Genomic DNA, 19,364 nt, shown 5'->3' on the forward strand with positions numbered 1-19,364 from the left:
TGGGTTATGGTCTGTATCCTGTAGCATCCAGAGTTTTACTCTTTTCTTTTCTTTTCTTTTTTTCTTTTCTTTTTAATGAAGCCATGATCCTCATGTGGTTAAATCCATTTATGGGAAGAGCTGAATAGGTAGCAAAATTGCCACAAAAGTTCAACCTTTACTACCCTGCACGTTTACTAGCAGATTAATCCAATTGTCCTAGGGGTGTGCCTGACCCATGTGTGAAATGCAGGGTTCAGAATCACAGCCTTTCACCTGACAGCTGTCACACATCTCCTCACACTGCCAAACCTAGGGCCATTCAGCCTCACCTTCCTGCTAACCAGCTGGGCACACACACAACCCTCTCCTTTCCAACAAACCTTTAATGGTTGTTATTGCCACCACCTGAGCAGAACTGTTCCTTTCATTTGCAGGTGTTTCTTTTTGTTGAGAATGGACTTTATGTTTTCATGTCATGTTATGAAACACATTTGTTTATTTCTTAATTAATTTTAAATTATTTTTATTTAATTTTTTAATTAATTTTTCATTCACTTGCTTCTGCTGGTTGTAGTGTACTACATTATGACCTGGAGCTGCAGAAGAAGTTAAGCCAAAAGGAAGGCACCCAGGGCATTGACAAATGTCTGCTTGTGCTATCTCAGGGACCTCTTGATAAACAGGTATGTGTAGGAGTGTAACACTTCCATGAAACATGAAGTCAGCATGAATGGTGACTTCCTTATTATTAGCAATGTGCCTTTCTATACATCCCTGACAGGTAAAAGGTCATTAGCAAAACAAGTCTTCAATAACAAAGGTCAAGGTAAATGTTTCTAGGCAGACCAGCAGGACCTGGCTCCAAACAGCTTACCTTTTGAGGCTGACACACACATATTCCATATTCCTCGGAAGACAACCAGTATGCAGTTAGGAAAATGGTCCCTGGGAAATCCTTGCCAACTCATTCTCTAAGATGCAGGTGGTCTTTAAGATATTTTCCTGCCAAAATGTACCCAGGTGGGCCAACGAGGCCCACTGATTAATGTGCTAAGTCCTACACATAAACCTGTTTATCTCAACTTACACAGAACACAGAGTACATTAGCATAATTAATAAAAGTGAGAGACCTCTGGCTTGACTAGATATAAATTGTGTTTATACTTGAAAAGGACATACTTGAAAGGAATAAATGGCAGCTTTTTCTTTAATGTTCATCACAGGCACTTTCTTTCCACCACCACATCTGCTCGGGAGGCGCTGTATGAAGACACTTATTTAGGAGATAGATAAACACGGGGTGGCAGCACTTCTCCAGCGCAGATTTATCAGAACGCTGGCTAAAAGCAAGAAGTCCCTCTTGGGGGCCATACACAGACAAGCCTTGCACTGGAGGATTAAGTTGTTGCCTACTGACAAACAAAACTGAGCACAGAAGATAAACGTGGTCTCACACCCTCCCAGTTTAAACAAAGCTGTGCCTAACTCAGGCATTTGCAAAGAGCAGTTTGCCACTGTCAAGGACAATACAGCACATGGGCACAGAGACGTCCTTGTCCTCAGCCTTGGCCATGTCCCGGCCACCTGCAGCTGCGACCCTGACCTGTGGGGAGGAGAGGCGGGCGCTGGTCCCGGCAGGAACAAAGGGACACCGCCAGCAGCCCTGGCAGCCACCGGGGCAGCCCTGGTAGCCACTGGGACCAGCCCTGGTAGCCACTGGGACCAGCCCTGGTAGCCACCGGGAGCTGGGCACCGCCCCGAGCCGGGACCAGCTCTCCGGAGGGACACTGCTCCAAACGTAACCTCAGTGTGTTTGCTGAAGTTTTGAAGTTATTTCTCTCAGCTATATTTTATTCCCAATTTTATTCCCAACACAGAAAGCCATGCAATAAGCCTGATGCTTGGGAGTAAAAATTATCAAAAAATACTGCATAGCACAAACCTAAGAGTTACAAATAAAAATCTAATACTTTTTCATAGAGTTTCCATTAATCACAAAGACTAAAGAGTGATCATACACATATTAACAGGGAAATGCATATAACAATTTCAAAATAAAATTAAATTATGTTGGTAAACTAAATTCTGACAAGAGTAGAAGCAGCTGAGTTGAGATGGACCATTTAATAGCAACATTAAAGAAACATAGAAAAAATATACACCTTTACATACATGGTAGGAAAAAGTTTTTTATTCTATGATCGTTGTGTCACAGGAGAGCACTTATGTTTCAAAACCACAGGTAATTGAAACACGACAGTAACAGCACATATGCACTGAAGGTGATTTAAATATTACATATATGTTAACATCTTTTATAAAAGAGGCAAAGATACTGTCAGGTGCTATTCAGCCTTCTCCCATCAAAGCAGCCCCCAGCCATATGCATTGCTACCTCCAGTAAGGAAATTGGACCCCAGAATTTCCCATTGTCTGATCAGAAGCAACAGATCTGCTGATCCTTAGTCAGAGTTGGGAAAGTCGTCTTCACCATTGCCCATCAAAGGCTGAGGTTCAGCTTTTGGTTTGAGTACCTGAGTCACACTTAGTCTTTATCCAAAGAACCAACAAGCAGCAGTTAAAAGTAAACTGTATTTTGTTGTCTTATGCTGATTTAAAAAACAGACTCTGTCCATTATATCTTAGATAATGAAAGACAGTGAGGGTTTAAAAAAAAATCAATTTCCAAGAAAATAACCTTTTCTTTCTTTCCTTTTAAAATTTAAAATTCCTTATGCTGAATATAAAGCTGTCAAATTTAATTTTCAGAAGCATCCTCATCATTAGTGGTCTTCCTTTCTGGTTTTAAAAGGTGACATGTCACTAATGTCAAAACACGAGTTTTTTAGGCACTTCCCATGAGAATTCCTGTCTTCCAAAGTGACCATAACATGCGGTCTTCTGGTAAATAGGCTTTTTTAAATCCAGATCCCTGTGTGTATAATAAAAAGAAGGAAATTTTTTCATATTAAGATACTTCATGATAACTACTATTAAATGGAAAAGATGAAATAATCTGAAATTCCTTTGGTAAACCAAAAGATACCTTTTTATCAGAGCAAAGTAACTTAAAGTTCTTGGAATGCAAAAGTTGTTTTATTTGACTTCCATATATTATAGAAGAAACCTTCACTAACAGCTAAAAGAAATGATTTTTTTGCAAGAAATCATTTCTTGGATGCAACTACTGGGATATTTTCCTTTCTGTGTGTTTCTTTACCTGACAATGACTCCAGGCCGAAGATCAAAGTTTTTGTGCACAATGTCCAGCAGTTCTTTCTCTGTTTTTTGGGAAGTTCCGTAAGTGAACAGTGAAATAGACAGTGGATGAGCAACCCCAATGGCATAAGAAACCTGTGGGAAAAAAGGTACCTTAGTCAGCCAATAAACACAGCACCTCGGGGCAGCAGTGGGCAGCAGAAGAAAGCATTAATTTATGAATCATCTCATGAAAACTAACGCCTCTTCTTCACTTCTCATATTTGCACAATCTGTATTTATAGAAACAGAGAAGAGAAAACTTTGAAAGTGCTAAGGCCTCTGGATTACTTTCTCCCCCATTATCCAGACACTTCATGCTCATTTCAATGAGAGTGAGTGTCAGAAGGTTGAGGGCTCAACAAATATCTGGAAAAATTGCCAATAAGCAAATTAGCCAAGAAGCTAAATGCAAACTTTCAGTTTCAAGAAGCTTGTTTCAGTTTCAAGAAGGCTGTTAGTGACATTACAGTGGGCTTGAACCAAGCATCAAGTCATCCTTTCTCCAGAAAACCATCACCAAGACCACTTCTACTACAGGGGCTCGTACAATGGGCATTCAAAGAAAATCTAAAGAGGGAAAATGGTTTTGAGAGAAGCAACGTCCTTAGCAAACCATACCTGAACCAGAACACGGCGACAGAGCCCGGCTTTCACCAGGGACTTGGCCACCCAGCGGGCAGCGTAGGCGGCCGACCTGTCCACCTTGGTGTAGTCTTTGCCAGAGAAGGCCCCGCCGCCGTGCGCTCCCCAGCCGCCGTACGTGTCCACGATGATCTTCCTCCCAGTGACACCAGCGTCACCCTGAAGCAGTGACAGAAGTTGTCTGTTTCACATCCATGCAGTCTCAAACAAGGCTATGCATTCCCTCAGAATACTGCAGCAACGTGTAAGTTCACCACACAGGCACTGCTGGGGGCAGCTGAAGGAATGAACTTGTCTCACCAAGGTCCAATGCTGGCTGTAATTGTTCTTTAAAGCCAGATTCTCAAGATAAACCATTCACAAATTTGTTTGGTTAATCAAGCAAACAGGCCTACACCCAGATAGCTACAACATGTTTTAATTGTAAATATGGAAGCTTTGATTTAGAAATTACCTATTAAGTATCCAAACCTATTACAGAATACTGCTAAAATGCTACGTGCCATAAAGGAACCCTTGAGAGATTTCACACTGTTTAAATTATGAAAAAAAAAACCAATCCGGGCTTTCCTATCTTTTAGTCAAAATCACAAATTGTGTGAATAGTAGATTCCTTTTTTATTTACAGTAGATTCTTTTTTTTAGTTTTATTTATGTCAGTGGTACATTATAGATGGTCACATGGACATTGGCATCCAGCACTTCCAGTGCAGTATCAGAGACTGTCATATATGTACTAAAAACTGCATTTCCAACCCCAAAATATTTATAGTCTAATTTTTTCTTTACACAACAGGTATGGAATACTAGGCAGTTATAGGAAATTGAGAAAGGATTACTTCTTTCTAACAACAGACACTTATAGATGAGTATTCTAAAATATTAAATAAGGAAGTGCAGATAATATTCTAGTTGCCTACAGCTATCCTGACTGCTCCTCACAAGTGCTTTTCAATTGATCTGAGTTAGCTGATCAACACCAGACTAATTGTCTGACCCCTGCAATTTACTAAATCCTTAGACTTTCTGGTGTGAAAGAAAACATGTTCAAGTTTTAAATTCCACTGCCACCTGTGCAGGCAGATTTGAAATTCTTTGCCTCAGAACATCATGTCACTAAAATTCAACTGCTGGAATGTTTGCATGGCAAACACAAGTGAGGAGTTAAAGTTTTTCTTAGAAAAACTGTGCATATACACAAAAGTAAACCTTTGGCACTGTTTTTTCTATTCTGCTAAGAAAGCACTGTGATGTAAATCTGGATTTTAGATAGCTGAACGTGTATTAAAGGATCCTGTCCTTGGGTTTTTCTGCTTGCCTCAAACATCAATTTTTTGATGGTGCAGACAGTTGCAATGAGAACACCTTGCGTGCCACCATGACTTGGCTGCAGAACTGAGTGAGACGAAGAATAAATGGATATGTGAAAGGCAAAAAAACCACCCCTTGTTTTAAAGGTGCTGAACAAGTACAAATGCACTTGTAAAGCATGTGGAAGTCATCGTTGTGATGAGCTGTAATGTCTGTCCTCATCACACCAGCAGGTATTGCTGGTGGGAAAACAATGACAGCAGCAAACCAACTCATTTTGCCATAGCCAGAATTCAAGGTCCCACCATACTCAAAAACATAAGATGAAAATCCCAAGTTAAATATGTGTATCTTCCTTAGATTAATTGAGCTGGAGGTAAGACAGCCTCCTGTAGCTAGCTTTGTTAAAAATAAAACTGAGTGACACTCTTCTGAGAAATAAGCAGAAAGCTAAAGTTGTTAAAGTCAAGAGGAGAAATAGTTATTTTCTGGTTGCTGCAATGCCATTGTAAATTGCACAAGTGATGATAGCAGTTGGAAGGTCATGGACACATAGGCAGATTGATCCATACTGAGTAAACTTAGGCCAGGTTTAAACAGCTGTAAATGCACACTGTGACTTTTCTCAGTTCCTATGTGCAAACACATGCAACCCAGCTCCAGCACAAGAGTAGCGAGAAATACCTGGCTGGCTAATCACTTGTAATTATAGTACATTTTTTAAATGGATGCAGTTCAGTACACATCTGAAAGATTTACATTTTTAATGGGTGCACTTCACTGCACACATAACATTTTTCCTGTGTGTAGCCTTCTTTTTGTATGTAGCTATGATTGCTGCCTTGGTTCATTCACTCTAAGTTACAGCTCAAGTTTGACTTTCCTTTTGTGCATAGTCTAGGATGTCAATGATACACAAAATTACAGTGATACAACCCATTCAACTGCATAAAAATACTTTTTTTTTTTTGTAGAATCAATAATTATAAGTCTTGATATCTTCCTACCTGTTACATGGCACTAATATTAAAAAGAGTGCTTTAGAAATAATTCTAGAAAATTCTGGTAAGTGAATGAATTTTAAAACAAAGGGAAAACACTGTCTACTTGGATTTGTTGTAAAACTGAACCTAATTTCAGGAAGGAGCTTTGAAGTTTTGTTGTGATAGTTCTGAAGGCATCTGAAGATTAAAACATTCATAATGGTAAATTTGTTTTCAAAAACTAAATCTCAGAACTGCTGATCCTAAAGAGAGTGGAAGTTCTTCCTGACTTTGGTGAGTACAGGATCAAATTATAAATCCCATTTCCTGCATCCTCAAGTAAGAGGAACATTTATTTTCTCAACAGAAGAAGTCTTATTGGGGCTGATTTTCAGGACAGATGAATACCTTCAACTCTTACTGGTGTCAGACAGAACAGTGAGAGCTATGCAGATCTGAAAAGTGGGTTCACTGTAAGAGAAGTAAAGCTTCTCTTGTCCATCTCTCTGAAAGAAGTGCTTCCCATGAGGAAGGATTGCAGGTCTCACTCAGTGCTGGTCCCCAGAGGGTTTGAGAAAACCCAGAACTGGGCTCTACACTCTACATGCAATGGAAAATTGGATGCAGACTTGCCTGCCTGGTCACCACACAAGTACAGTATCACCAGGCCCTCAAAGGTTACTTTGGCACAGGACATGTGAAACCCTGGGCCCTTCTCCCCCATCCAGCTGCAGGAAAAGTCTTCCACTGGGCAGCTTGCTCCTTACCCTGGGACAGAGATGCCAAAACCATTGAAGACAAACATATAGTGAAAAGTAACCTCATAAGACCACCAAAATAATACACACAAACCTGAGGCCCACCAATAACAAAACGTCCGCTAGGCTGAAGGTGATAAACGGTTTTGTCATCCAAGTATTTTGCAGGGACAACGACGTGGATGACCCGTTCCTTCAGGGTTCTGCGCATGTTCTCCAGAGAAATGGTCTCATCGTGCTGCACCGAGATCACAATGGTGTGAACACGCACGGGGATCACTGCTCCGTTCTTCTGGACGTACTGAACTGTCACCTGAGGGGCACAGGGACAACGGGAAAAAACAACAGAGTTGCCGTAAATGTGTTAGTGGTATTCATCAAATGTCACCCAGGCTATTCCAAAAGCAAAGCTGTAGCAAAATGTCAGTACTGACAATACAGTGATCAGTGCTCACAGTGATGCCGGGGTATGAGAAATGAAGCCTATTTCCTCACTGCATCTTTGCTATGCTAAAGGAAAAAAAAAAAGAAAGAAAGAAAAAACCCAACTCAATAAGGACAACTTGATTCTCTATGAAATCATTCAAAATATGTCTTTCAGGTGGGGCTTCCTTCAATACACTCAAGCCTCAGAAATTTATGTTCTTCATGCATCTTGAAAATGTCAGCCTGAACCCCTAAATACAAATAAATCCTTTGGATGTCACTTTTCCAACAAGCAAAAGCACTTTTGTTCTGAAGGGTTAAATGTCCCTTCGCTGGCAGGTGGTGAAGAGCTCTAAGTTAACCATTTTCCAACAGCCAAGGAGACAATGTCACAAGCAGTGGAAAAGCTTGATCTGCTACTTGTAGGTTATCCTGATAGGCTGAAACACATCAACTGCTGTCTTCAAAAAAAATTTCAGTATTTCTGGAAAGAAAAGGTGTTGGTTTCTAACTTTCTGGACAATCCCCTGCAGTATTTACCTGTGTCTTAGAGTCGGGCCTCAGCCAAGGGAGTTCTCCACTACGCCTCAGCTCTGCTAACCTGGCGTTCAGTTTGTGAGCAAGAATAATTGTTAGGGGCATGCATTCTTCTGTCTCATCTGTTGCATAGCCAAACATCAAACCCTACAGGAGGAGAGAACATACTTCAATCACTGTTAAAGGCACCACAATCAAAAGGAATGAGATTTAATCTGAAGCAAAGAGTCAGCAGTATCCTCAGGTTTACTTTCTACTGTTTTACATCACAGTGCAGGAAGCCAAAACTCAGATCAGGCTCCAACATGTTACAGTGTAATGAGAAGCAGAACATGTTCCTAGAATTTTTTCACTAGCGTGGAGGCTTACATGTTGAGCTACGAACCTGAACAAAAATGAAGACATTTCTATGAAAAAAACCAATAGGTTCTTTCACAGGAAAAAAAAATCTGCTGGAGAAAATATTTCAGGACTATTCTGTCATGGGAAAGAGGTTTTCAGTAGCCTGGAAATGTTCCAGAGGCTTTTATGTATGAATACAGACATAGTTATACTTACTGCAGCTCACATCTGAAATTTCAGTGGAATGGGGTGTGAGCACTCCATGAAGGACATACCCACTGTTTAAGGCACCTGCCTCAGATTTTTCAATGCCACATGCTTAGAGTCACAGCTTATACTGTTATATATTATATTTATACTGTTATACATTACTTTTATAATTCTGTCATGTTCCCTGCATCAGATTATCATTTGCTAAATAGAATTAGCAGCATTTTCTTCTTTCTCCTCATCCAGTGTATGTTGTGGGAAAAAAAAAAGGGAAAAAAAGACAGGAAGGTACTTGGATCAAATGGAAAGTGAGGCCATCAAAGTGTCAAAGAAAGTAAAATCTCTTTTCATCTTATGTAGTATTATGTCCCCATGACAGCAGAAAAGCATTTTAATTTAGTCCTCAAGGTATTTTTTTAACAATATTAGCTTGGCTCCTGAACTCTGATACTTGCACTTACAGCTCTCAACAGCACTCGTATAAATTAGATATCACTTCTAATGATAACTAGTAAATATTAAATTAACTCATATGGCATCAGTCACATTATGCAGTTTTTCTGTTAGTATCTTTCTCTTGGGATCACAGCATAAATGCCTACACGTATTCTTTAACTCAGAGAAACTCAGTTTGGACAGCCTTAATTGCATGGAACACCTATTACAAGAGCTGCCTCTGGGAATAAGTGAGAATTAGATGTACTCTGGTATTTATTGTACTCATGCCAAGGGCAGGTGAAACATCACCTACTTTTTTGCTGCACCAAATCTCAACAGCTCTTTGAATGTGAAAAGATCCTTTGTTTATTCTATGTTACATGGCAAGACTGGCTGCAAGATGAATGGTCTGATGAACCTAAAACTACACAACAAGAACATGAAAGACATAAGCAAAAAACCTTTGCTGAGTTCTAAAGGGAACCTCCTCAGCCAGTACAAATTGCCAGAGCTCTCCTGATTTGCCTGGAGTGCTAAAACAATACCAGACAAAAGTCTGCCCTCAGGGAACCTCCAACTGTTTTAGTATAATTATGGGTTTTATTCTGGGGTAAAGAGAAGTGTGGAAATACTTTGACACGGGTTTTGACATAAAAAATAGGGCATTAAGTTGGAGTCAACTTTTCCCATTAAAACAGCTTTGGTGTTTTAGATGTGATGCTATGTCTACCTGATCTCCAGCACCAACATCCTCTTCATTCCTATGTAGATGAACACCTTGGGCAATATCAGGTGACTGCTGTTCCAGTGCCACTAAAACATTACAAGTCTTGTAGTCAAAGCCTATTTGGAAAAAAGAATAGCAGTGAATTAGCTTTTTCTGTCACAATTTAGGAATGTAACATGCAACCAGAGGACATAATTTTTACTCTGAAGGATACCACATTCAGAACTCAAAACCAAACTGCTATTCTTTAGTAAAATTTTTGTCAATACCACACTTGAAACCTTTTTTTTTTTTTTTTTTGATGGGGTGGATCATACAGAGTTGCCTTTCTTGCTTGTTACTGGTTATTTTTTCTTGCACTGACTCCCTGTGCCAAGCCAAATCAGATTACGAGCCTCTCCCAAATGAATACTAATGAAGACCTCTACAGGAATTCCCAGAAGCTGAGTTTTCAGCAACGGAAGACTCTGTTCTCTCCACATTATTTGTAATACATACAAAGCAGTGTCCATACTTAAATCTCTCATGGGATTTTGCATGAACCACAAACAGAAAAACACCAGATTCAGGTCTCACAACAAATCTGGAAATGGGAATTTATATGGCTTTCCAAGACCAAAAATAAGGTCTTAAAAAGAAATTGAAAGACTTACAGAAGATTGTGGCAAAATTTCCCACCCCTTCCTAGGTATATTAATAGTAACTTGCTCCTCTCCAAATCCAACCTTTCTAGAACTGTAGCTACTGACAGGTTCTGACCAAACTCATGTTCAGCCAGTACAACATATATACACATCCATATGCATATGATCCACTTGAATGCTCTTCACCCTCTTTTCAGTAGACTATGTAGAGAAGAAAATTATATTTCTGTACATAATTGTTTGGTTTAGCGTTCTTTTTTACTTCTAGAAATTGTTTTTCACTGGGTCACCAAATGTCCCCTCATCTTTGTTGGCAGTTTGGATAAAAAGGAGATTTATGACCTCCTAGATTTGCTTCTGTGTTCTGGAAGCATTGTTGTTGTGTGACAGTGCAGGCAACCTGGAGCTGAGCTGCTGTAATATTCCCCCATCACAACCTCCTGCAAATTCGATTGCAATCAAAGGACTGCAGTAAACAATTTGTAAACCAAAAGCTCTTAAAAGATACACTTCACTGCAACAGAATACTTGGACTATTTCTACTGTATAAACAGATACATGCAAATCAGAAAGTGAAATGTGTCTGGTGCAATGTGTGCAAAGTGAAATGTGTCCTAGGTCTGGACAACACACTGCTCAGTGTAAAAGGAGTGTAAAAGGAGATATTCAGAGCTAACAAAGCACCCTGCAGTGACAACCACATTTACCTGGGAATTCTAAATGCTACTGCAGTACAAAAATACAAAGGAAAAATACAAAAATACAAATGAAATTAACTAGGTTTCTTCTCTCTCTTTTGCAACAAGATGCAACAATCAGCTTGCCAAATGAAAAACCAAGAGTCAAGTTTTTGCAAGTTTGGAGGAGTGACAGGTTCTATGGTTCAAGTTGCAGTTAACTATTGTGGCCAAATACCACAGCTCAAAGTATAGTCTGCCTACTCCAAATTCAGTTTTAACTAGTAAAAGGTTTTTACTTACTGGGGTAAAGCCAGAAAATGTAATATGTAGCACCATGTAAGCAGCTTTCACACAGCACATTAATTTTGTATCAGGCTTGCTAAAGCCCCTGTATGGAAGTGGTGACAGACCTGTTTTGCAGTTGCCTATTGCTTGCTTTTCCACGATTTCATGAGTTTTTCCACCAACCTTTAGCTGAATCATCATAGCCAATATGTCTAATTGCATCTCGGACAACTCGCTGGTAATCCACAATAGCACGAGAAGTGATCTCCCCGCAGAGCAGCACCATTCCTGTCTTACATACTGTCTCTGAAAAGAGAGATGAGAACAGGATTACAATAGCAGAATAAGCCAGCCACTAAGACACAGAACTGTGTTTGTGATCATGCTGATTTTGAGAGATCTATTGGATGTATATACAGTGTAAATCCTTTCTGTCCATATTTTTAGCATTGTAACTCCATCTATAAAAAATTTGTTTCATATTCACCATCTGTCTGAAAGCAAGGAAAAAATTAGTATGTCCAATTTACAAATGAGAAAGTCATAACACTGAGCATGATTCAGTGATATGCACCTGTTTCTTCCAGGACAATTTAGTCCACACACAAAATCAATGGCTCTACTCTTCCACAGCCTGCTTGCTCTTCAGTCTTTACAAAAACTTTTACTGTTTCTTCTCATCTCTCCTCTTGAAAACTGAAATTCTTATGTCATTTTTGAGAGTGAAACAAGCTAGGTCCTTGCAAACATCGTAAAAAAATAATGTGATTGTGTGATGACTTAAAGCAAAGCAGCAAACAGCTTACCACAAGCAACCTTGGCATTCGGGTCCTGTTTGAGATGGGCGTCTAGTACAGCATCGCTGATTTGATCACAGATTTTATCTGCAAGACATCAAAGCTGTGATTCAAAACCGCAGCACTCAATTCCAAACTTGGACTGTTTGCATCACTTTCAGTGGGTATTTCAGAAGGAATTCTTTTATTGCTTATTACTGGCATATTTAATGTAGCTAAATAGAAAAACACATTAAACATCCTTCCAGCAAACTCAGTAGGCACAGTGGGGCATTCACCTATCAGTGCAAACCAACCAACCAGAACTTTGTCCATAGTTTTCTGCACTTAGATGTGAAACAAGTGTGCAATGCACAGAATAACCTGAGAGGTTAAGAGATTTTACTCTCAGCTTTCTCCTTCTCTAGCACCACCAGCTCTGCAAACCAGTGGTGCTCTAATGGAGTGGTGACGTTCCAGCACCAGCTTCCATCGCCTCAACAGAAAGTTACAATGTACCTGACCAACACTGCTGGTAAAGCCTGAGAGAGTGTTTAGATTAATAGACATAATTCACAGCTCAGTGAAGGGCTGGGTTTTGGGTTGCTTTTTGTCACTGCTTCCTACCATCTGGCAGTGTCACCTCCTAATTCCTGCAATCCACCCAAAGCAGCACAGAGAATACAAACACAGAAGCAAAGAAGGGGTTACCAGCTGAAGTTTGCCTGAGGTAAACTTTTAGTTACATGCCAAATACAAAGGTTTCAGCTCGAGTTTGTCACAATGATATTTTATCTTTTTCTTCCTTTATTTTCTAATCTATAAAACAAATATTGAATCTTAATCAAATAATCTAGCTAATCTAATGGACACAAAAGGGCATCACCCATAGCAATGTCTTTCACATGAAAATGATAAATTTTCTTATATAATTTAATTTTATTGTTCTTTAAAAAAAGGCCTAGTATTGCTTTTAGATTTTGCCATAACAAGCTGTGTGGCAAAATAAATTAATCTCCTGCCTTGCTGTGTGCAACACAATCTGTTGGAAAGCAATGTTTTGTAAGAGTCTGTCATTAGAGCCTTTAATACACTTAAGCTCAAGTCAAAATAAATTCACACTTATTTTCATGAGGAAGGTGCACATTTAGCTAAGAGGGACAAATCAAGGACTGGAGAACTAATGTGATTCTGACACTTTCATCTCCCATATTCACTCCCATCTCACCACTTCAACACAAAAACAATGAACACAAATGACAATTAGCAAATGTAGGCTGCGTTGGAACTTTCAGCCTTGCAAGAACTGTACATGTATTACTAAATTTGGGACAATTATTACCAAACAGGAATCAGACACCATTCTTGCAATTTAATTAGATATCCAACTGAACCTTGTTTAGCAAACCTGGGTACAAAGGTGGCAGGAGTGATTAAAAATGTATCTTTGCTTGCTGTCTTCAAAGTTTTCATTTTTATAAGGAAATATATCCACATTTTTAAGCATAAAATATGCAGTTTATTACCTTTGTGACACAACAGATCAGCTGGGGTTGGAATGGCTTTCTTAGTGCAGGTCCAATACCCAGCAGCAAACTCTAGTGGCAGGGACTGCTTTGTAGTCTTTTTTCACCTCCCAGAGTTTCAATGAACAACCTTTATTGCTGTCCTTGCTCCACCTGAAGCATGTCTCACCTGCATTAGATGCCACTGTCCACCATGTCTAGGTTCCCTGTATGGCACACATGGGGTTTATTGTATGCATTCTTGCTAAAACGCTCAAGAAAGATGTTAAGAAGCCATGGGAAGGTTTAGGACAGAATGAGAAGAATGCCCTAAATCAGAAAAGTCTATCTTACAGGATGAAATCAATCAAACTCAATCTAGTTCTGAAAGATTGAAGGAAAGGCAGCCTACCAGAGGAAACCCCTATAGGCATTGAGATCCTGATCCCTAAGAACCTAAAAATACTGTGCTGAGAGAAAAGTGGTTTTTTGTTTTGTTTTGGTTTTTTTTTCTGATGGTAAATAATGTAACTACAGTTGATAAATGAAAGTTAAAAAGAGACAGATAAAGACTCAAAAAGGAAAATCTGAAAAGAGCGAGAGTCATGGAAACCATTCATCTAGAGGCATGCAGGATTCCTTATCCTTCAAATGTCTACATGAAAATTGGGTATCTTTTTAAAAGGTATGAATGAAATTCAACTGCCATTTACTGCTTGCTTGAAGAACTCTTGCATGAAATATTACTATCTATGGAAGGTCAGATCAGATCATATTTTAGAGATCCCTTCTGATCTTTAACATCTATGTGAGACCCTAATAAACTAAAATAACAGATTAGAGTAATTTGATCTACTATACTTGGAGCATACCTTTACATTAAAATAGTCTGAAGCAAATCAGTTTGAAAATACATGTCATATCTGATTGTCGGTGCAACAACCAGCAAATCCAGATACAGATATGTCTGTGAAGACAGGAAAGAGAAATCCAGCTGGATGATTGGCTGATTAATGCATTAAAGTAAAGGCATGTCTATTACTAAAGGTCTCTGGTGTAAAATAAAACCAGGCTTCCTATTTTTAGCAATGCTTAGCAGGCTTTGTGCACTCTTCATTATGTTATTTAAATTTCTCATCTCAGCTGGCCCATTTCTCTTATTATCTGCTACATGTGAGAGTTAAGTTTGTCCATTATTTTTTTCCATTTTATTTTCCCTTTTTTTAGAAACAGGGAGAGCATAATGGAACACCTCTGGTGAGATGTTATAATCTTTAAAAAACCCATTTAATAGGTCAGAATTCAGTCCATGCATACCTTCATGTCATGAATTACTATCCAACAGAATGAATATTGCAAAAGGGGTATCTGAAATGACTGAGCAGGAAAGTATTAGATAGCCATGACTCTTTTCATGAAATCCAGTCATCCCACAGGCACCAGCCTTATGGCAGAGATGCCAACTAGCCATGAAACAGCTCTTGCTAGCCATAAAATGAGTCTGGGGAGGCTGATGATAAACCCTACTCAAAATCCCAGTTGTAATACTAGGAAGTAAAGGAGGTGTTCAACAACAAAGGTGATCTCTGATAATTAGAAGAAACTTCACAGTTTTCCAGATAGTTAGACATAAGTTTGTTACATGAATGTAGAGTATGTAAGAGCCTAAAAAAAGTTCTCAGAACCTTCCCAGGAATTCAGTTTCACAGACTCACCACACAGAGAAAAAAAACCATGAACAGCAATAAAAACTGAAAATTTTATTCAAAAAAGCTTGACAAAGCACAACAAAGTGGCACAGCCACTTTGGCTTTGATGGTGTAGTAAATATAATAAACATTGAACATTTGAAATGGCAAGGCTGTTTTTCTTCAAAACCTGTAATCATCAACATTAAATTCAGTATTTTTAATTATATGTTATTTTTATCAACAGAAAAAAAATTAAACTCGAATATGAATTTTTATATTCAAAATATGGCAAACAGAGCAATTCTCAGTTTTCTGCTAAAAAAAATTAAACAGGGAAGAAATGCAGATACTTATCATAAGTATTTCATCAAAAAATCAGCTTTCCTACAAAAGACTTTCACTAGAAAGACTTCAAATACCTGCATTGTGCTGTACATTTTTCCTATTTAAAAGAACACTTGGGGAGTGCTAGTTGATAACTGCAGTGGTACTGCAATATTAGCAGTGTCTAAATGTCTTGTACATCTGTTCTCCTTGTTCAATGCACAGTTTACTGAACTGCATTCATGCATATCATTAAGTATATATAATCTTAGATATAAGACATGCTGGACAGATCTGCATTTTCTGGGGTATTTTTCCTTCATGATTTTTTTTTTCCTGTGAATATCTACAAGATAAACATGTGCTTTTAATATGCTTGAAAACCTGAAGGGTGCTTTTAGAAGATGTTTTGTCTCATATTTTTAAAGAGATTCCTTGATACTTTCTGGAAACCTGAATGGCAGAATGGCAGTTTGCAGCCAATTCCACCTGAAGCCAGCTAGGGCAAGGAATTACTTCTTGGTGGTTTGACATTTGTAAGACATTGTGGGGCATAGAAACACATAATGCTTTTCAAAGCACCATGAAACCTGTGCAGCATGACAGACACTCCAGGACTAAGGAAAATGGAGCAGTGACAAAAAAAAAAAAAAAAAAGTTATCTTTTTCATGCTTCTGTCTGTGTGCTTTTATCATTATATTGAAAGGAAGAAGTCATGTGCAAGTCTTCAGAGAGTTTGGAATTTACGCCAGTAAATGATTAAAGATCTGAAAGGAATTCCCAAACATTATGCCCAAGGGATTTTGAAGAATCTGGAGTGAGAAGATGACATAAACAGTCTTCTATAATGTCTTTGGGGAGCTCAGGTGGTACCTGTATGTTAATTATTGACAGCTATTACTTGCTTCTATGGAATCTGGGCTTCTCAGTGACACCCAGCTCTAGGCACTGCACAGATTTAAGACAGCTCTGTACACTCAAATAAATAAGCATGTAATTTCTCCTGCTTTGTGCATTAAGAAGTTCTCCATTAAAACATTCAATACTCAGCTAATACAATCAGAACAATTCAAATTTCCACCAGACAAAGATCTGGTTCAGGATCTTCACTTCACATTAATGCCCTCTAGCAAAATTATACTATCACATACGGAAGAGAAATGATCAAGAACACGCAAATTATCCATTTTGTATAAACAGAGGAAATCAGAACTCACAGTAAAATTCTATTGCTACAGATAACATCAGAAGCCCAACTACAGCCTCAGGCACTGAGCCTCATTTTAAGAAATAGCCAAGATTTTCCTAGCTGATAAAATCTTAATGGCATGTCTACACCTCTTGTGAAAAACCACAGAGGGAAAAAGGGGAGTTTGGCCAGGATGTAGGGGTGATCAATTTGCTGTCAGGAGCCAGAGTTGTCACTAAGGTGATTAAGATCCAGTGCTGATTCCCAGGAAAAAGAATTTGCAGGACAACTCAGAGTTACTGCCAGCCTGTCCTCCTTTGATCTGGAAAATCTCTCTCTTCCCTTTGCCATAGGCATTGTGGTTTTCAGTGCCCTAAGTGAAGGTCTAGGCTGTTTAAGAAAGCATCACAGCCTTGAAAACACCCAGGTAAATTTCAGTTTTCCACTCACTCGAAAATAAACATCCCAGGTTGGTACTTTGTATCTCATAGTACCCAGAGACCCAGCAAGCTCTGACAGGCGAGAGAAGCTGCAGAGATATCCAAGTGGTAACTGTGTTTCTCGAGGGCCTGCATAGCATTTCAGTACATGAGAAAAATAATATTCATGGGGCTTAAAAGAAAGGCTCAATAGAGGGTTTGGAAATAAAGGCGGGAATGTGAATAAGAACTAAAAAATTGGCCAAATTCTAAAACAAGAACCAAGATAAAGAGAGAATTGGTAAGGAAACAAACCAAGGGACAAAGCTAAATCTGGGGATTCAGTTGAACTCTCTCTGCTCTGAGACTTCCCTATTTTTGCCCCAAAATGATTAGAAAACAATGATTAGAGTAGCATAACTTGCGACCAGTTATCTTTGGAAATAACATCATCCACATAAAATTACCGCACTGTATTATGTTCTTTTCCCCATGAAATTACATAGCACTACAGACACAGGATGTAAATAAATATAAATTTGACATGGGACATAGGTTCCAAGGACAAAACGTGGCTGTCATTTTCTGACTGTGTTACATCAGAAAGAACCCCAACCTGTTTAACCTGATGTAGTTGACTTCACATTGATGGAGAGGTACTCAATTGCATCAGCCATGGATTTGATCTGCAGTAATAAGTTAATCTAGAAGAGTATCAAACTATAAAGTTCTTATTGCTGACCTTTTTATCCTCTGCTATAAATTCATTCTGCCAATTTATGGTTCACTCACACAATATGAATACAGACCTGAAAAGCCTTATTACAGCAAAAAGAACAGGCCACCAAATCAGCTTCTAAAATAAATACACTTTTCAGGACCTCAAATAGCCCATTGTCCCCTGGCCTCACTTGAGGGAACAGTTGCTGTTGACATAAGGTGTATGTTTATGGTGGATGAATATTTGTTTTCAATAAAATTGAACTAATCTCTGCTGACCATACATAAAGTTTAGCAAATAACTGTCCACTATTTGCTTAAGCAATTCCATATATTGCATCAGATGATGGAAAGGGGTGGGAGGTGGGGGGTAAATTGGTGGCTTTGCCATGTACAGCTGCTGGGACCACTAAAAAAAGGCTCTAAGATAGGCTACTACTTAGGGATATTCCTGTCATAGGTGACAGTCTTAGACCACTCCATATGTGCAGGACAGTTCCACAGGGTCCATAAAGATATGGAACTTGAGAAGCAAGCGATGCATTCTTACCCATATGTGAAATTTGAGCCTGTCAGAGATACAGTAGTGTCTTCACATGAATACTGAAAGAAATTTAGATGAAAAGGAAGGAGCAGCACCCATAAACCTCACTGTCTTCCTCAGCTGAACACACCCCCTACAAAGGCACATAAACTCCTGTTGGAAGCACTGTAGTTATAGCAATTCTACAGTCTGTATGGACAAAGTCCACTAGAAATAAAGTAGAAAAGCAGCTATTACAAATAACTTCTCTAGTAAGATTAACACCAGGTGGATTCTTCTTTAGGCTTTTAAAACGCCTCAAATGAAAATATTATACTTTTTAGACTTTTACAAGAGCTGGCTTCTTACCTGGATGTCCTTCTCCCACGGACTCCGATGTGAACATGAAAGCCCCTTCATCATCAAGCGTGTAATCACATAAACCATCCACTGGCCCATTCATGGTTCTGATGCTTTTCCTGATGGATTATTATAAATGGTGGTTGAAGAGCTCTAACTTCAGTGCCTTCTGTTTAAGAAGGCTCTTCTTATCAGCACGACTGTTGCTGTCTTCACTTATTACCTCTTTGGCTAACTTGAATTTCAGTGTGTGAAAGCAGCATGTGCTTGCATCCGTGCCTGCGTGCAAGGAGTATGCATGTGCCTGGAGTCTGTATCCCTACCTAGCCTGATCTGTCAGTCCCTGAGCTGCTCCTATATATGGAAAAGTGAAAGTGCCCAGATAATCATGTGAGAAAAATGGAAGAGCCCATTTCTTGGCAGGGGAGTTAGTTAACTTTAGGATACTTCACTAATTAACTCAGTTCTTGGAAACGCTCTGGATTCAACCTGTGCAAGACTGGTTATCTTAGCAGCACCACTGAGCATGAAGTAAAGCAGGAGTGCTAGTGACAGTTCAGGTCAGCTGCTTTTCTCTTTGGCTCTCCCCTGATTCTGGGATCTATGGTGTACTTCCAGCTCTGTGTTGT

The 19,364-nt window shown here is 39.1% G+C and overlaps 1 protein-coding gene across 1 annotated transcript; it reads right to left on the reverse strand.

The window, feature by feature from the left end:
• Window positions 1-2,152: 2,152 nt before the first annotated feature.
• Window positions 2,153-19,076, reverse strand: MAT1A (methionine adenosyltransferase 1A). Its single transcript, XM_053949655.1, has 9 exons — window positions 18,745-19,076; window positions 12,034-12,111; window positions 11,411-11,533; window positions 9,622-9,734; window positions 7,905-8,048; window positions 7,033-7,251; window positions 3,863-4,045; window positions 3,204-3,337; window positions 2,153-2,915 (listed from the first exon to the last, which is right to left on the reverse strand). Exons 1-9 carry the CDS (start codon window positions 18,836-18,838, stop codon window positions 2,813-2,815), a joined length of 1,191 nt encoding a protein of 396 aa, XP_053805630.1. The 5' UTR covers window positions 18,839-19,076; the 3' UTR covers window positions 2,153-2,812.
• Between the last annotated feature and the right edge of the window lie 288 nt (window positions 19,077-19,364).

Source organism: Vidua chalybeata, chromosome 8 (genome assembly GCF_026979565.1).
Source record: "Vidua chalybeata isolate OUT-0048 chromosome 8, bVidCha1 merged haplotype, whole genome shotgun sequence".
NCBI classification, from domain to species: domain Eukaryota; kingdom Metazoa; phylum Chordata; class Aves; order Passeriformes; family Viduidae; genus Vidua; species Vidua chalybeata.

Coding starts and splice junctions, on each gene's coding strand:
- MAT1A (XM_053949655.1), bottom strand. CDS start 18,838: ATGAATGGGCCAGTGGATGGTTTATGTGATTACACGCTTGATGATGAA. Junction 8,049..9,621: donor ATGTTGGTGCTGGAGATCAG/GTAGACATAGCA, acceptor CTCCTCCTGTAG/GGTTTGATGTTTGGCTATGC. Junction 7,252..7,904: donor GGCCCGACTCTAAGACACAG/GTAAATACTGCA, acceptor TGTGCCCCTCAG/GTGACAGTTCAGTACGTCCA.